Here is a 13,737-nt window from a genome sequence, read left to right on the forward strand (position 1 = left end):
CGGCTCCCCTCCTTTGGGGTCGAGCCCCCATTCCCATCCTCCGGTTGAGCTCGTCTGTCCCCAGACCCGCTTGCACCCAGCACAGACCAATCTCCCCATCCACGGAGTGTCCTCAGTGTGTCCCTGTCTTCTCCAGGACGCGGTGGTCCACGGAACCCTTCAGCTGGGAGCGATGCGGGACCCAAAAAGCAGGGCACAGTTTGAGCATCCAGAGGCAAAACTCCCACGGGGATCCAAGTTGAGGCAGCCTTAGAGCAGGCCTAGCTGGGGGCAAGGGGTACGGGGCAGGGACTAAACTTTCGGGTGGGCGATGCTCTAATAGACCTGGACACCGGGGGAGCGCGGCAGCGCTTGCAAAGACGGTGCGGGGAGGCAGCGAATCCTCTCTCCTTGGCAGGCTCGCTGCCTGCCTGCAAAGCAAAACAGAGCAGCATCCCCTCCACACTACCTGCCCCAGAAGAGATGCGGCGCCACAGGGACACAGCCAGCTCCCACTGGGAAAAGCCACTCTTCCCAGCTCACATCCCCAAGACGGCACATCCCACCCTTCCTCCCACCTGCAATAAGCCCCCACCTCGCCGTTTGCCCCCACCCCGAGAGACCAGACCAGGAGCAATCTGTGCTGGATGAGGTTTTATTATTTATTAATCCGAATTTTAAAAAAAACCAATCAACCACACAGAAGCATTTTCACACCCTGGCAAGGTCAGGGTGAAAAGGAGGGAAAAGGCAATGGTTATAAAACAGGAACCCGAGGGCAAGGAAGAGGCTGTGCTCTGCCCTTGTTATGCAAGGCTGAGGGGAGGAGGGAAGGGAAATGGTGGGATTTAAGACACTGTTGGCACGACACTGCAGATGATCAGCAAAATGGACTACTCGAAGAGGGGGGAGAAATTAAGTAGCTGCCCAGACTTGCCTGCAGCCAAGAACAGGCTCTGCTACCACAGAGCCTGGGAGCTCCTCCACAGCTTCTGAGAGCCCGCTGCGGCCACATTAGGCCCTCGGCACAGGGGAGGCAGGTAAGTGGCTGCTGGTCCAGTTTAATTGCAGTGGGGCCACGGCAGATGCCAAGGCAGGTTTCAAAGCTGAAATGGATGCACCCGGCTGGCAGAGAGGAGTGGAAGGAGGGGGGAGGGTAGGGGACAGGACTGAGGGCCACCTGGCAGGCAGCAGTGGGTGCAGAAGGCAGCATACCTGGAGCCTGCAGGCGGCACGGGATCAGTCGGTGGCCTGCCCACCACCTCAAGGCAGGTGCCCTCACACTGAGCTCCATGGGATAAGCCAGCCGGCAGCTTTCCCAGGTCTAGATGAGAGGCCAGCACACATCAGCCCCTGGCTGCTGGTCAGCTGCAGGAGTGCACTATTTACAGCACAAGAGCCACAATCCTGCTGTCTTGTCCTTCCCCAGAGCCCTGGGAAGCAAGCTTATGACACATGGGTTCATTGCAAGTAATTCACCCCTCCTCTTGTGGCAAGCACTGCAATGGCCTGGCTCCAGCCACTTCCTCCACACCAAAGGAAAAGAACAGAGAACTTCACTGTGCCAGCCGGATGCAGAGCCATGAGCAAGGATGTGCTAGCAGGGAAGAAAGCTGTCCCTGGGCTACCTGCAGCTGAGTAGCAGTATTAGGAGGGGATAAAACAACTGGATAGGCTTTTATTCAGTTCACTCATCTAAACAGACATGTAAACAAGAAGTGACAAGGAACTGGAAGGACGTGGTGCACACACCTGGTGACATCTGCACTGCCCCCTGACTGGAGGTGGGGGAAGAGATGCCACCCAAGCCTCCCGGAGAGACTGGGATCTATAGAGATTGTTTTTATTGATTTTTTTTGAAGCTGTAGTATCAGCATTTGCTGGTGCTGGGATCCCTGGAGGCTTGCTGCACTGCTACAGAGCAGCCCTTTGGCTGGGTGGGATGGTCCGACAGGCTGGCAGCCAGCTGGCGTGCCCAGTTTGTTGCAGAAGAGGTCACCTGTTCCTGGTTCTTTGTAAACCTGAGCTGTTTCTTCCCCAGTGCCCCACCTCCCCCAGCAGTCATTGCGGAGGAAGAGGGATGCCCCGTGGGTCAGTGACTTGACCCTCTTGCAGGTTCTTGACGAGCTGAGCCAGCCAGCGTTTTGTGGTGGTGTCATCCTTCAGGACCTGGGCGAAGGTGGTGTCCTTCAGCTGGTCAGGAAGGCACTGCCTGAGAGCTTCACGTGCCCTACATCAAGAGACAAGTAACGGGGCCCAACAAATAAACTCACAGGGGCAAGAGGGGAGCAAACCCCACTGGGGACACAGAGTTCCTTTGCCTGGAGGTCTCCCCGGCAGAGCCAGCCAATGAAAACACTGAGCAGCAGCACCGCAGCAGGTGGCACTCAGCCAGCCAGCACAGCTCCCACCCCTCACACCAAACCCCTGCGCAGCCCCTGCACCCCGACACCCAGCAGCAAAGTGATGCGATGCCAGGAGAGGCTGAGGCAACAAACACACCCAGCAGCTCTGGGCAGAGCTACTGGCCAGCAGGAGATCAGTTTGTATTCTCTCAGCTGAATTTCATCCATTGCTAACAGCCTGTTTGATGCAGAAGAGGGAGAGTATAGTGTACCTTCCACCTCAGGCCCTCCTTTGTATCTTGTTCAAGCTACCTTTGAGCTCAGACAGTAGTAAGTTGCACAGCTGGAATTTGCACAAGCCCCCAACAGTCACTGTTTCTCCCATGTACCATAAAAGCTCCTGTGGCTAGCAATAAAAAAATCAAAGCAAAAACCCCACCCCCACCCATCTTCCACACTGAGCTAAGGCTGACAGACCAGGAACCTTGATTCCCCCCAGGTGGGCACTGTGGAGAAGAACTGAGCTTCCATGGGCACAGGAGAAGCCCCTGCCCAAACTCCTAAAATGTTTACCTGGGGTTATCGGAAAGGCGAAGGTAGCAGCGGACGACATGTTTCAGCAGCCGTGCCGATGGCTCCTTGGAGAGCTGCAGGACCATTTTACCCTGTTTGACAGAGGCCAGTGCCACCAGTTAAAGTCTTTAAAAGAACAGCTTCACAACCAGCAGAGACTGGGAAAGATAATTAAATCACTCACTCTGGCTTCCTGCGCAGCACAGCCTATTACCTTTTATCTAGGTACCGCTGCACAGAGCCTGGTGCTGCTTGCCAAGAAGCCTTGGAGAAGAGCAGCTTGCCATGACTTGGAAAGGATTCTCCCAGCAGCTTGGGGAAAGCTCATCTCATTTCTGTTTGGTTTTTACCTTCCTAGGACTGCTTAGCAACTCTTTGTGAGATAAAAGAGAACCTGGGGTTTCCCCCTCATGGAAGACAGACACATTCCAAACATGTGGATAAGCTCAGGCTGAGTGACACCATGAGGTGTGTTTCCAAGCTCTGCAACACCTCCTGTTCTCATATGCATTCCCTTCACTTCAACATCCTTTTAAGACAATAGCAATACCCTGAAAAGCCAGGCCATAGGACTGGGGTCACCCACACCACATGTAGCAAGATCCTTATCTGGTCTTAGCACACATCCAAGCAGTGTATTTTTTCTTTCTGCTATATCCCTCAGGAAGCTGTTCCAGGGAAGCAAGGCACAGACAGATAGATCTTCCTGGCTCAGTCTCTGTTTCTCACACTAAGCAGGACTTTGCACATGGCTGCACCTTTGAACGTGCCCAGCTGAGCAAGCAGTGTGGCTGCCTTCGCACACCTGCTCCGAAGAATTTAACAGACTGCTGGCTTGTATTTAGGAGTCAATCACATCTGTCCAACAAGTTGGGTTTTTTCCTGTAAACTACATTGCCTAGCACTAACCATTTTCCCCATTAGCCAAATTCACCGGTATTTGTCTATCCTGGCAGTTAGCAATTAGCAGGTCCCCCTCATCTGCCCTTTTGCAAGCTTCCTGTTCTTAGCAATTCCCCAGGATACCAATATTTCTTCAAAATAAATAACCACAAGTTTCCTCAGAGAGCTCCTGGATGGAAAATACTCATTTTCTCTTTTAAAAGAGCAATAATACTTGTATGACATCTTACTCAGTTATCAGCAGACATGGAAGTAAATCATCACCCTCATTAGACAGGAGTGCAGTATCCTGATTTTTGAAACAGACAACAAAAAAGTCTGTGAACATTTTCATCTTCCTCTCTTTCACTATGGAATATTGATCCTGCCAGTGCTTCACTCAGTGGTGGGACTACACATGCTAACCACCTTTACACACCCAGCTCCTTCTATGTTCAAAGAAGAATTCATGTCTGGGAATGGCATGGTCTCCTTCCCTCCCCTACCTCAGTTTCTAATTGTATCCTTCACCTTGCACCTTGAGATGTATTTGCATCAAAACTGATCTTCTTGAATGCAAAAATCACATCATACTGGATATTAGGGACATTAGCTCAAAATCATTCCTATTTTGCTGTTTGTGGGTGAACAGGAGGCAATGTTTTCTCTACATTTGTGAAAACAGACAAGTAAATATCCCTAATGAAAATATTAACACTTAGTCACAGAACCAGCATTGCTAAGTGCTTAACTTACTGCTGCATTTTGTTCTCCTGAGACCACCCTTTAAAAAGCAAACAAATGCACACAGAAGCATGGCAATAGCTATTCCAGGGTAGGTTTGTATTCCCCTTGGCAAGCTCAAAGATAAAGCTCAAGCTGGGGCTATTACTCTTGGGATGAACAAATTTTGAGTACCCAAACTTGTCCTTTACAGGGATTACGGAAAGGACAGAACTTATTTGCTCTCTGTATTCCAACACAAAAATTAGATCATATGCAGCAGCTAGTAGGAGCCAGATTCAGAAAGGAAGAAAAATGAGGGTGGCATTCCAGGCAGCAAACAGGAAACCTTGTCAAACTCCTTGGTCAAAGACACTGTGGATGCAAAAAGTTTCCATGGGTTCAAGGGGCGGATGGGACAAACACTGGGGGTTACTACACAGAAACCCACAAGTGGCCCCAGAAATCCAAAGCTGAAAGTAGCTGGCAGCTGTGAGACTGTTATGAGGACAAGTATCATATATACCTGCCCTGCTCTTTAAACATGTTGTGAGAGACTGGGATGAGACAGATCCATGATCTGAACTGTGTGATCATTCTTACATAAAATTAAATCAATTCACATCCCACCAATAACTGGAAACGTCCACAACTCTGGAAAATCTTCTTCTTCTCTGGAGAGGTTTACCTATTTTGTCTTGGGGACTTAGTATATCACAACTAATATGTGTTCTCTCGACGTGTAAACCAGAAGTATACAAAGGAAACCTGGATGCAGAGCTACAGTGCCACAAGCAATTAGCCCAGGAACAATTTGCCTCCCTCATCCTGTGTTCCAGCCAGCCAGTAGTAAAATAGTTGCTGAAAAAGCTGGCTGCTACAGCATAGTTTTTTCCTTTTTAGATATAAATGCTTTAAAAACAAATAATCTTACCAGTATCATGGCAACATGGGAAAACCGCTCATAAGTCTGACAGATATATGCCAGCCCTGTGTCATCCAGGAGGATTTTCTGGAGAATAAACGTAGCAACCTAGAATGGGGAGAAAGCAGAAAAAAAAGCATATAAACAACTTATCTACCCTGAAAAGGGACACCCTTTGTGTGGTGCTCTTTTCAAGTCAGCCCCAGAGCTGAAAAGCCTTCCAGCAGGCAGCAAATGCTTTACTCAGTGATAGTTAAAAGCCAAAAGAAAATACAGGACAGTACACAATGCCTGGCATCTCTGGCTAAACAAAATAAGTGGACACAAAGCACAGTGTACAAGATGACTGGATGCAGGTTGCGTAAGATGCCAACTACTGCCAGGCCACTCAGGCAGCCTCAGGTCCTGATCTGCTTGGTATTTAAGGAGGTAAAAACTCCACCCAGACTTGTCCCAACAGCACAGAAGCCAACTCTGCAGGGCACTGGCTGCCTGGTCAGTCAGAAATGAACAATTACGTGTCTTTATTGAAACAAAACAAAAAAGGTACCGTTTTGGAGAGCTCACTGCCAGACTCCATAATGCGTAAGCACAGGGGGATAATTTCGGTTGTCAATAAGAAATTTATCACTTCTTGCTCGTCAGTTTTCACCAAGGCCCCTTGAAGTAAAAACAAAACCCAAAATCAGGAAATGATAAACTGTTTCAAAAAATCTCACCTTTCAAAGAGGGCCTGTGCTCTGCCCTCCCTGGAAACCATTCAGTCTGAATGGCAGGCAGAACAACTATCATCCTAAACATGTTGCAGCACATGGCTGGGGAAGAAATCATTTAGGCAGGGTAAAAGTAATCAAGCTGGGTTTGGGGGTTGTTTAATTTTCAGAAAGGGGATGCACTCTTGACTCTCCCTCAGTAGGAACCCAAACACAGGAGGATCAAGGCACCCACAGCAACCTCTGGAAGGAAGAAATGCATTTTAAGACTCTTTATGTATTGAAAGAAAAATGATTTGGGCAGAAAGAAGAAATAAAAAAAAAAACAGGGTAAGGGGAAGACAGGGAAAATACACCCAAGTCAATCAATGACAGAAACCCAAAGAAAGCCCAGCCTGCACCCACCCACCCCAGTGTCTAGCTGGGAGGGCTGAGAGTGAAGGTACAAGTCTGCAGGTACTGATACTCAAAGAAACATATTTTTGGCAACGCATTTAGACTTCAGTGGGTTTTTTATAACTGAAAAGGAAGAGGAGCTTGCCTCCACAATGGAAAAGGAGCAATTCCTCCTCTTACTACTACAGGACTTGAAAATCCCAGTAACAAGAGACCTCTGACTTTGGTCATCCAAGGCTCTATGCCCACAGCATGAACTGTTCTAACTCAGTAAGAGATCAGTGCTCCAGCATTAGTCTGGCTGCTCACCAATGACTCCGAGGCTCGTGAGCCGCAGGTACTCAAATGGACGGGTCTTGCTGACTGTGTGCAGGAAGGGGTACAGGAAGAGAGGAATATGAGCTGCCAGAAAGGCTGATCTACAGGAAAGAGAGAACACACAATGTGAACAACAAGGGAAAAAAAAGTGAGCACACAATCCAGCATTACCATAAAGAGCCTCAGACTATTCCTGATGGACCCCATTGCTACTGCTCCTCAAAAGTGGGTAACAGTTAATTCTCTGATGGAAAGGCACGAAGCAAATCCTGCACTGGGGCACAGCACAAAACCTAACACCTGATCTGCCAGTTACCTGCATTCTTGCTTCAGCTGACCAGGAACTGAGCACACCCTGTTTTTATTACCTCCTCCTGCCACCCAGACCCTCTGTTTTGTACATTCACTGCTGCATTTCACCCTGCACTTTGCCAGTGGCAAGGACAGTCAGCCACAATGCCTGTGCAAAGCCTCTGTCAGAAATACAGACTGGCTGAGCTTTAGGCATCATCAGAGCTTAAATGTGCAAAAACACCTTTCCCCAAGAGTCCTCACATTGCCTTCTGGCAGTAGTGAAAAATAGAGCCTGCAGGTAGAATGCTGAAATATTACTCCGCTAATGGAGGGAAGCTCTCTTGCACAATCATCCAAAATACTTCTTCCATTTTCAGTTTTCAAACTTTAAATGTAAAGGTGAGTCACGTAAAACTACCCTTTTTCTTTGGATATCATCTCATGGAGGGTTGCTGTTTAACACTGCTTTGCAGCAGCTCAAAAACAACTTCAACTATGCTGCTGCTCAGCAGTAACAGAAGCATGGGATTATGGACCTCTGGGTAGTTTCCTTCTGAGTTTTAGCTACTGATTTTGGCTGAACCAACATCATATTTTTCCCTACTGACATGGGCTGGGCACAGATTGAGAAAACATGAAGTCAGACACTGGCTGAGGACTCCAAAAATGGCTCTGCTATTGCTCCCTTGCCTCACACTTGCCTGGGAAGGACAGTCCTGTTCATTCCACCCTTTCAACAGCTGGTCTAAATAACTGTAAGCTGAAATTTAAGGAGTTCTTTTTTGATTTCAGAGAATATTCAGAGTTGGAAGAGACCCACAGGGATCATGGAGTCCAGCTCTTAAGTGAATGGCTCATATGGGGATAGAACCCACAACCTTGGCATTATTAACATGCTCTAACCAAGCTGCTTGTCTAAGTAATTTTAAGCTCATTAAAACAAGGATCCTTGAACACAGCAATCAACACAAAGGTACTCTTAGCTCTGGCTGACCTCCCAGAAGCTGCCACAACCCAATGTTTTGGGAATTTGCAAGATCTCAGGATGACGCAGGGAATGCAGTGCATTTAGGACCATAAAGCTGTCATCCTAATAATCCATGCAAACAAGTAAAAGCAGCAGGCAGCTGCCTATCTATCAGCTCTGTTGTCTGTTTCACTTAAGTAAATAAAGAGAAAGCAGCTAAAGTGCTTCTAAAGTCAAAACACACAGGCTGAGGTGTCAATATCAATACCTCAGAAAACTCACACAACTTGGAAACACTTACCTCGTTTCAGGGTGTGATGCAACACACTGTAGTAGAGCTAAAGCATTGCAGACTCTGTTGGACTGATGGGCTGTCAAAGTTGGAGGGTTGATTGATGGATAAATATTTACAATTTCCTAAAAATTAACAGAGAGTGGAAAGTTAAAGGAGAAAAATATCAGAAAGCTAGACCAAAGCACTTGCCTGGTAAGGAAGTACAGTGACAGCAGATAACAGTCTGCTTCCACCAAGCATCACTTTCAAGTTACACGGCAGCCACCATGCTGCCCAGGCAAGGGCAGAGCTGGGACAGAGTCAATTTGATAAGGAGTCACAGTAATGCATTCAAACCTTAATTTGCCCCCCTCACCACATGATCCAACAAAGATCATACTCCCAAGCAATGGCAATAAGGGATCCCACCGGTTCCTCCCCAGATCCAACTCAAGGATGCACAAGCTCTGCAACATGCTGATGCTGCACCACAGAATAAAGACACGGACAACCTGACCCACCTGAAGGAGCGCTGCAATCGTGCCAAATGAGTGCCACAGCATCGGGGCAAGGTCAGGCACAGACTCGCGCTTCTTGCTCAGCTCCAGCAGTGCATTCTCCCGTGTCTCAGGGCTGGACAGCTCATTGATCCATTGGTAAATCTTTTCACGGTCAACCTGAGCCAGTGCTGTTGGCACAGGCTGGGAGGGAGACAGGAAAGCTTCAGTCCAAACATTTTATCCAGTTCTCACCCAAACCTGCCAGAAAAAGAAACTCCCAACTGAGAGGGCAGAACCTAAGGCTCCATTAAGATGCTCTGGATATGGATCCATCTCTTCCTTAGACTAGTCTTAGTATTTCACCTATTTGAAATGCAAAGGCTTTATTTTCTGGCCTGACTTGTTAAGACAGTCTCTCGTAATCCCCTTGTCAAGCAGTACCTTTGTAACTTCTTTCAGCAATGAGAGCCAAGCTGCTGCCTGTCTGTGCCAGCAGAGCTCCTGGGGAGTGATACACACTTCAGCCAGCTATCATTTACTCCCCCTGCATTTAGCCTGCATTCATTTCATGCTTCAAGTGCAAGATTCCACAGATTCAGAGTAAGGCAGATGTTACCTTTTTCTCTCCAAAAACACCCATGACACTGGAAACTGCTAGTGAGATTCACCCAATGTACATGAGAAAAATATTCATACAAATACTAGAAAAAATTGCACTCCTTCACCATCAGCATGACACCGGCCACAGCCAGTAACAGCTGGTGTTACCAATGGCTCATATTCATACCAGGTACCTTGTTCACATGCATGGAGCTAAAAGAGAATTTTTCAAGAATGACTTTGTGCAAGATCTGAGGATGATTTGATTCTTGTTCAAAATAAACCCAGAGAAGGGTAGATCTGTACTCCTAGCCAAGACACATTTTCTACTACTCAGGATTTTGCTTTTGCCTCTCTTGAAACGTCAGGGAAAGACAAGTATCAACAAGTTTTCAATTAAAAAAAAAAAAAAAAGAGGGACTGTATCATAATTTCTGTGGGGAAGGCAAGGCACAAGTCTTTCAGTGATACTTTGTCTCCTGCCTCTGCTGGTACAAACAGCACTCGGTGGAAACAAATGCTCTGCAGGCTTCCTAAGGAGATAGTTTGGTGATTCAGACACAAAATTTTGAGGAAGACAAACACCATCACTAAAACCTCCTGTGTGAACACTTCCAAAAGCCAGGTCAGAACCTTTTCAAACACTGCTGCAGTGGTTGTTACTGAAGCCAAGCACAGCCCTGTTGGTACTTGCTGCTTCTGAGCCAGCCAAACCAGCATGCAACCAGCTCCGCATGCCACTGTGCACGGTGATCCCAGCTGGGAACAGGACTGTATTTCCTCCTTTCTTTTTTGGAAAAGGAACTCTTTTAGACTGAAACTCTTCATGTGCTCCCCCTGACAGATGTGAGCAGAGCCCGTACCGCACTGACAGCAATGCTGCCCCCAAGCAGCTCAGCACCGAGACACACAGGAGGATACAGGGAGCTCAGGAACTGACAGTGGCTGCAACGAAACCAGAAGCCACATGGCAAAAGCAGTCCCAGAAGGGATGCAGGGGGGATAGAGAGAGACTACTAAACCTTTGGCAGACACCAACAGCTTTCTTTATTTCTGCAAAGGTTTCCCTCCTCTGTTTGTCCCTATTTTATATCCATAGTCATGCCCAAAGAGATTCTTCCCCAGCTGTGGGATTTCTCTCCCCTCCAGCCACTTTCATTGTATTATTTAACTTAAATGTTCATATATAAGCCAATGCAGTGTTATCAGTCCCTGTACTCTAGGGCTAAAATATTTTTGTAGCTGTTCATATTTCCTCCTATCCTCTTTTTTCTCACTGTCATGGTTTAGGGATGGTAATCTCCAATTTAATGTTCCCACTGAAACCACTCCAAACCACTTGTCACTCACTCACTCCCTCCCTCCTCCCCTTCCCAGTCCCCCTGCTCCTGGATGGAAAGAGGAATTGGAGGCACAAAAGGTAAAGATCACAGGCTGAGATAGGAATAATTTACCGGAAACAGCAATGAGATAAGAAAACTAACAGTAAAACAACAATATTAGAGACAGAGGGTACAAGAAAAGAAAAGTTACTGCTCACCCCACTTAACCCCCCTGACAATACCTGACTGCTCCCTCTGCCACACTACCCCAAACCCAAAGCAAGCCCCTCCTCCCTCCCTGGAAAATTATGTTAGGTGGTATAGAATAATCTCTGGGTCCTAGCTATGCTCCCTCCTGTCTACTGCAAAAATTAACCCTGTTCTGGCCAGAACCAGGACACTTACTTACTCGATTTGTAATTTTTTTTCCAAAACATCTCACACTAAATTAGTGATCCTGCCAAGTTTCTTGTGCCTGTACAACTGTGAGTGCAATTGCAATGCTAACTTCTACACTGAAGCTCAAAAAGAGAGGGAGAATGAACAGAGGTCATTTGTTTTTATTTGGGATGGTGGATTGACAAGCAGTGTAGCAATAATGTTGTTATAATTGTGTTATCTAAAACTTCCATCTATTTTCCTAGACTCACTGGAAGTTTCAGTTCCTGTAAGCTTAAATACATTCGCCCCTTAAAAGCACAATCATGTGCTTGTGATCCCCAGAGAACACTAAGTAGATTTTCCACACAATTAAGTTTATGATGTCCAATATCTGCCTTATCCAGAACAAACTGCTTTTCATAGGCTCTACAGTTGCTCCTTTTGTTTTAGTTGAAATGTAAAGACTTATCTTTTTCCTAATTCCCTATTTCATTATTGTTTCTTCTTCTCCCTCTAAGACCCAAAATTCTGGGGAACCCTGGGGGTCACACAAATCCTGCAGACTTTCTTTTGCACACAGGGAAAGCAAAACTTGCCAACAGTATTATATCACAAAAGATCTTGTAACACCTTTTCTCCTTCCTGGAGAAAAGACATCTCCAACAATCACATAACAAATTGATTTAGACAAATGGCTTTCTCTTCCTGATTGTTGCTACCAGTTGCTGCAAGGCACACTGGTAAAAGTCCTGGTCAGCCAAAGCCGAACATTGACTAACTGGATAACATGAGCTTTTTAAACTAGTTTGATAGCCCATCTGCTCAAAAACACCAAAAATGAACTTTGAACTTCCATAGCAGTGAATTAGCTGATTCAAGCAGGGCTTTCAATGCCTTACAGCTAATTACAGCTACATTTACTTGTTTCAGTCTGTTCTTGAGCACTCTATGATGTTTTCAGGCCTGACACCTAAGTGTCAGCTCTGCACACATCAGTATCACTGTGTGAAGACCAATGCTCTGGCTCACCACAGCTTTATCACAACCATGTTCACAACACCCAAAGGGATTCCCGAGCCAATTCATGACCTTACTAAGAGGTGACTTTATTTACCACAGGTCCTGAGCACATTTTCAGAGCCAGACACCCTTCCCTGTCACCTCCAGTACAAGCACACTAACTGTGGTAGGAAACATTTCAATACAGAACTACCAGCTAGCATAAACTATATATAAATTAAATATACATTCAAGTGAGTCCTAAAATAAAGCTGATCTCTGTTCTGAAATAAATTTTTTGGTTAAAATTGTTTTAAAAAAAGAGAGGTAACTAGATCACAGACAGAGGATTAATGGGAGATGCATATAATGGGAGTCCTTCATGCATTTCAACAAACACTTAGGAACTACAGTGCTATAAAAAGGTAAATGCTGATTAAGAGAGTTTACCTGATCTTGCACACCCTTCCATGCTCTGGAGAACATTACTTCAAATCAGAAGTATTTGACAGCACTCCAAGAACCAGTTAAAGTCACAAGCATTTAAACAAAGAGGAAAAACTTAAAAAGTTCTCTAACTCCTGTTCATCAGAACTTTACTCACTCAATAGCTTGTTAGTCCAAGCAGACCCTTGATCTAAGTTCATTTGAAACATCTCTAACTGCTGGTTTTGCAATACACCTCCCACACTCAGTACACGCAAGACTCAGTCAGCTCTAGGAAGTCTTACACATGCCATGAACGTGCATTTGGAGAAGTGAAAACCAAATCACAAACCCAGTCACATAGGAGATACAAAGCAATAACCACAGCCTTCAAACTCAGCTTCCATTTTTGAACCCAGCCAGGCCAAGGTACCATTCCACTCCCGCCAGCCTGAACATCAAGCACCATTATCCAACCTTGGCAGCTTCCTGAGGGGGATGAGGGCAAGCACTAACTATGGAGGGCACTGCAATGGGGGAAAAGGGAAGTAGGAACAGGCAGCATCGGCTGCTCTGAGGAGCTTTCTGATATCGACTCTTTCTCTCTGCAGTCAAGGCCAGCAGTAGAACCGGTCCCCAGAGGGCAGAGGGGTTGGCTGGGCACACAAGAGGTGTAACAGATGAGTGTTTTAAGATCAATCAAGGAAGATCTACTCTGAACGGGAGGCCTTCCTTATCCCTTCTTATCTTATCCTTTCCTATCCTTATCCGTTTCTTCCCCACTCCTCCCCCTCCACACACTCTGTGGATAACTTTTTAGGTTTATTTTGGTGATACTTTAATTAATTTTAGACTTTTGTTTGTTTTTTCTCTATGTGCTTCTTTAGTAGTAGAGCAAACCCTATCAACGAACTTTGTAACGCTTCTACTTTTATATTAAACCTGCTTTTGCCGATACCTTTGCTAGTGATTCTTTAAGGGATCTTAAAACACTGATTCGCGACAGGAGGCATCCATGTGCAGGGAGGTAGCACGGCAGGCAAGGCGGAAGGGAGGGAAGGGAGGGAAGGAAGGGAAGGAAGGGAAGGAAGGGACGGAGCAGCCCCACTCAGGCAGCTGC

The 13,737-nt window shown here is 46.5% G+C and overlaps 1 protein-coding gene across 2 annotated transcripts; it reads right to left on the bottom strand.

The window, feature by feature from the left end:
* Positions 1 to 618: 618 nt before the first annotated feature.
* Positions 619 to 9,167, bottom strand: CNOT9 (CCR4-NOT transcription complex subunit 9). 2 transcript variants are annotated; one of them, XM_017727288.1, is made up of 7 exons: positions 8,911 to 9,167; positions 8,417 to 8,532; positions 6,846 to 6,955; positions 5,978 to 6,087; positions 5,437 to 5,535; positions 2,898 to 2,989; positions 619 to 2,215 (listed from the first exon to the last, which is right to left on the bottom strand). In XM_017727288.1, exons 1-7 carry the CDS (start codon positions 8,950 to 8,952, stop codon positions 2,041 to 2,043), a joined length of 744 nt encoding a protein of 247 aa, XP_017582777.1. In that variant the 5' UTR covers positions 8,953 to 9,167; the 3' UTR covers positions 619 to 2,040. The 2 variants fall into 2 exon arrangements, with proteins under 2 accessions (XP_017582777.1, XP_017582778.1); XM_017727289.1 differs by having other exon boundaries at positions 619 to 2,209; positions 8,911 to 9,163.
* Positions 9,168 to 13,737: the final 4,570 nt, after the last annotated feature.

The sequence above is a fragment of the Corvus brachyrhynchos genome, unplaced genomic scaffold (assembly GCF_000691975.1).
Source record: "Corvus brachyrhynchos isolate BGI_N302 unplaced genomic scaffold, ASM69197v1 scaffold452, whole genome shotgun sequence".
Taxonomy (NCBI): Eukaryota; Metazoa; Chordata; class Aves; order Passeriformes; family Corvidae; genus Corvus; species Corvus brachyrhynchos.

Excerpts from the sequence above, each read along its gene's own strand:
- CNOT9 (XM_017727288.1), bottom strand. The coding sequence starts at position 8,952 with ATGCTGTGGCACTCATTTGGCACGATTGCAGCGCTCCTTCAG. Across the intron at positions 6,088-6,845 it reads CACGAGCCTCGGAGTCATTG|GGGCCTTGGTGAAAACTGAC; the intron begins GTGAGCAGCCAG and ends TTTTACTTCAAG. Across the intron at positions 2,216-2,897 it reads CGCCTTTCCGATAACCCCAG|ATGTAGGGCACGTGAAGCTC; the intron begins GTAAACATTTTA and ends ACTTGTCTCTTG.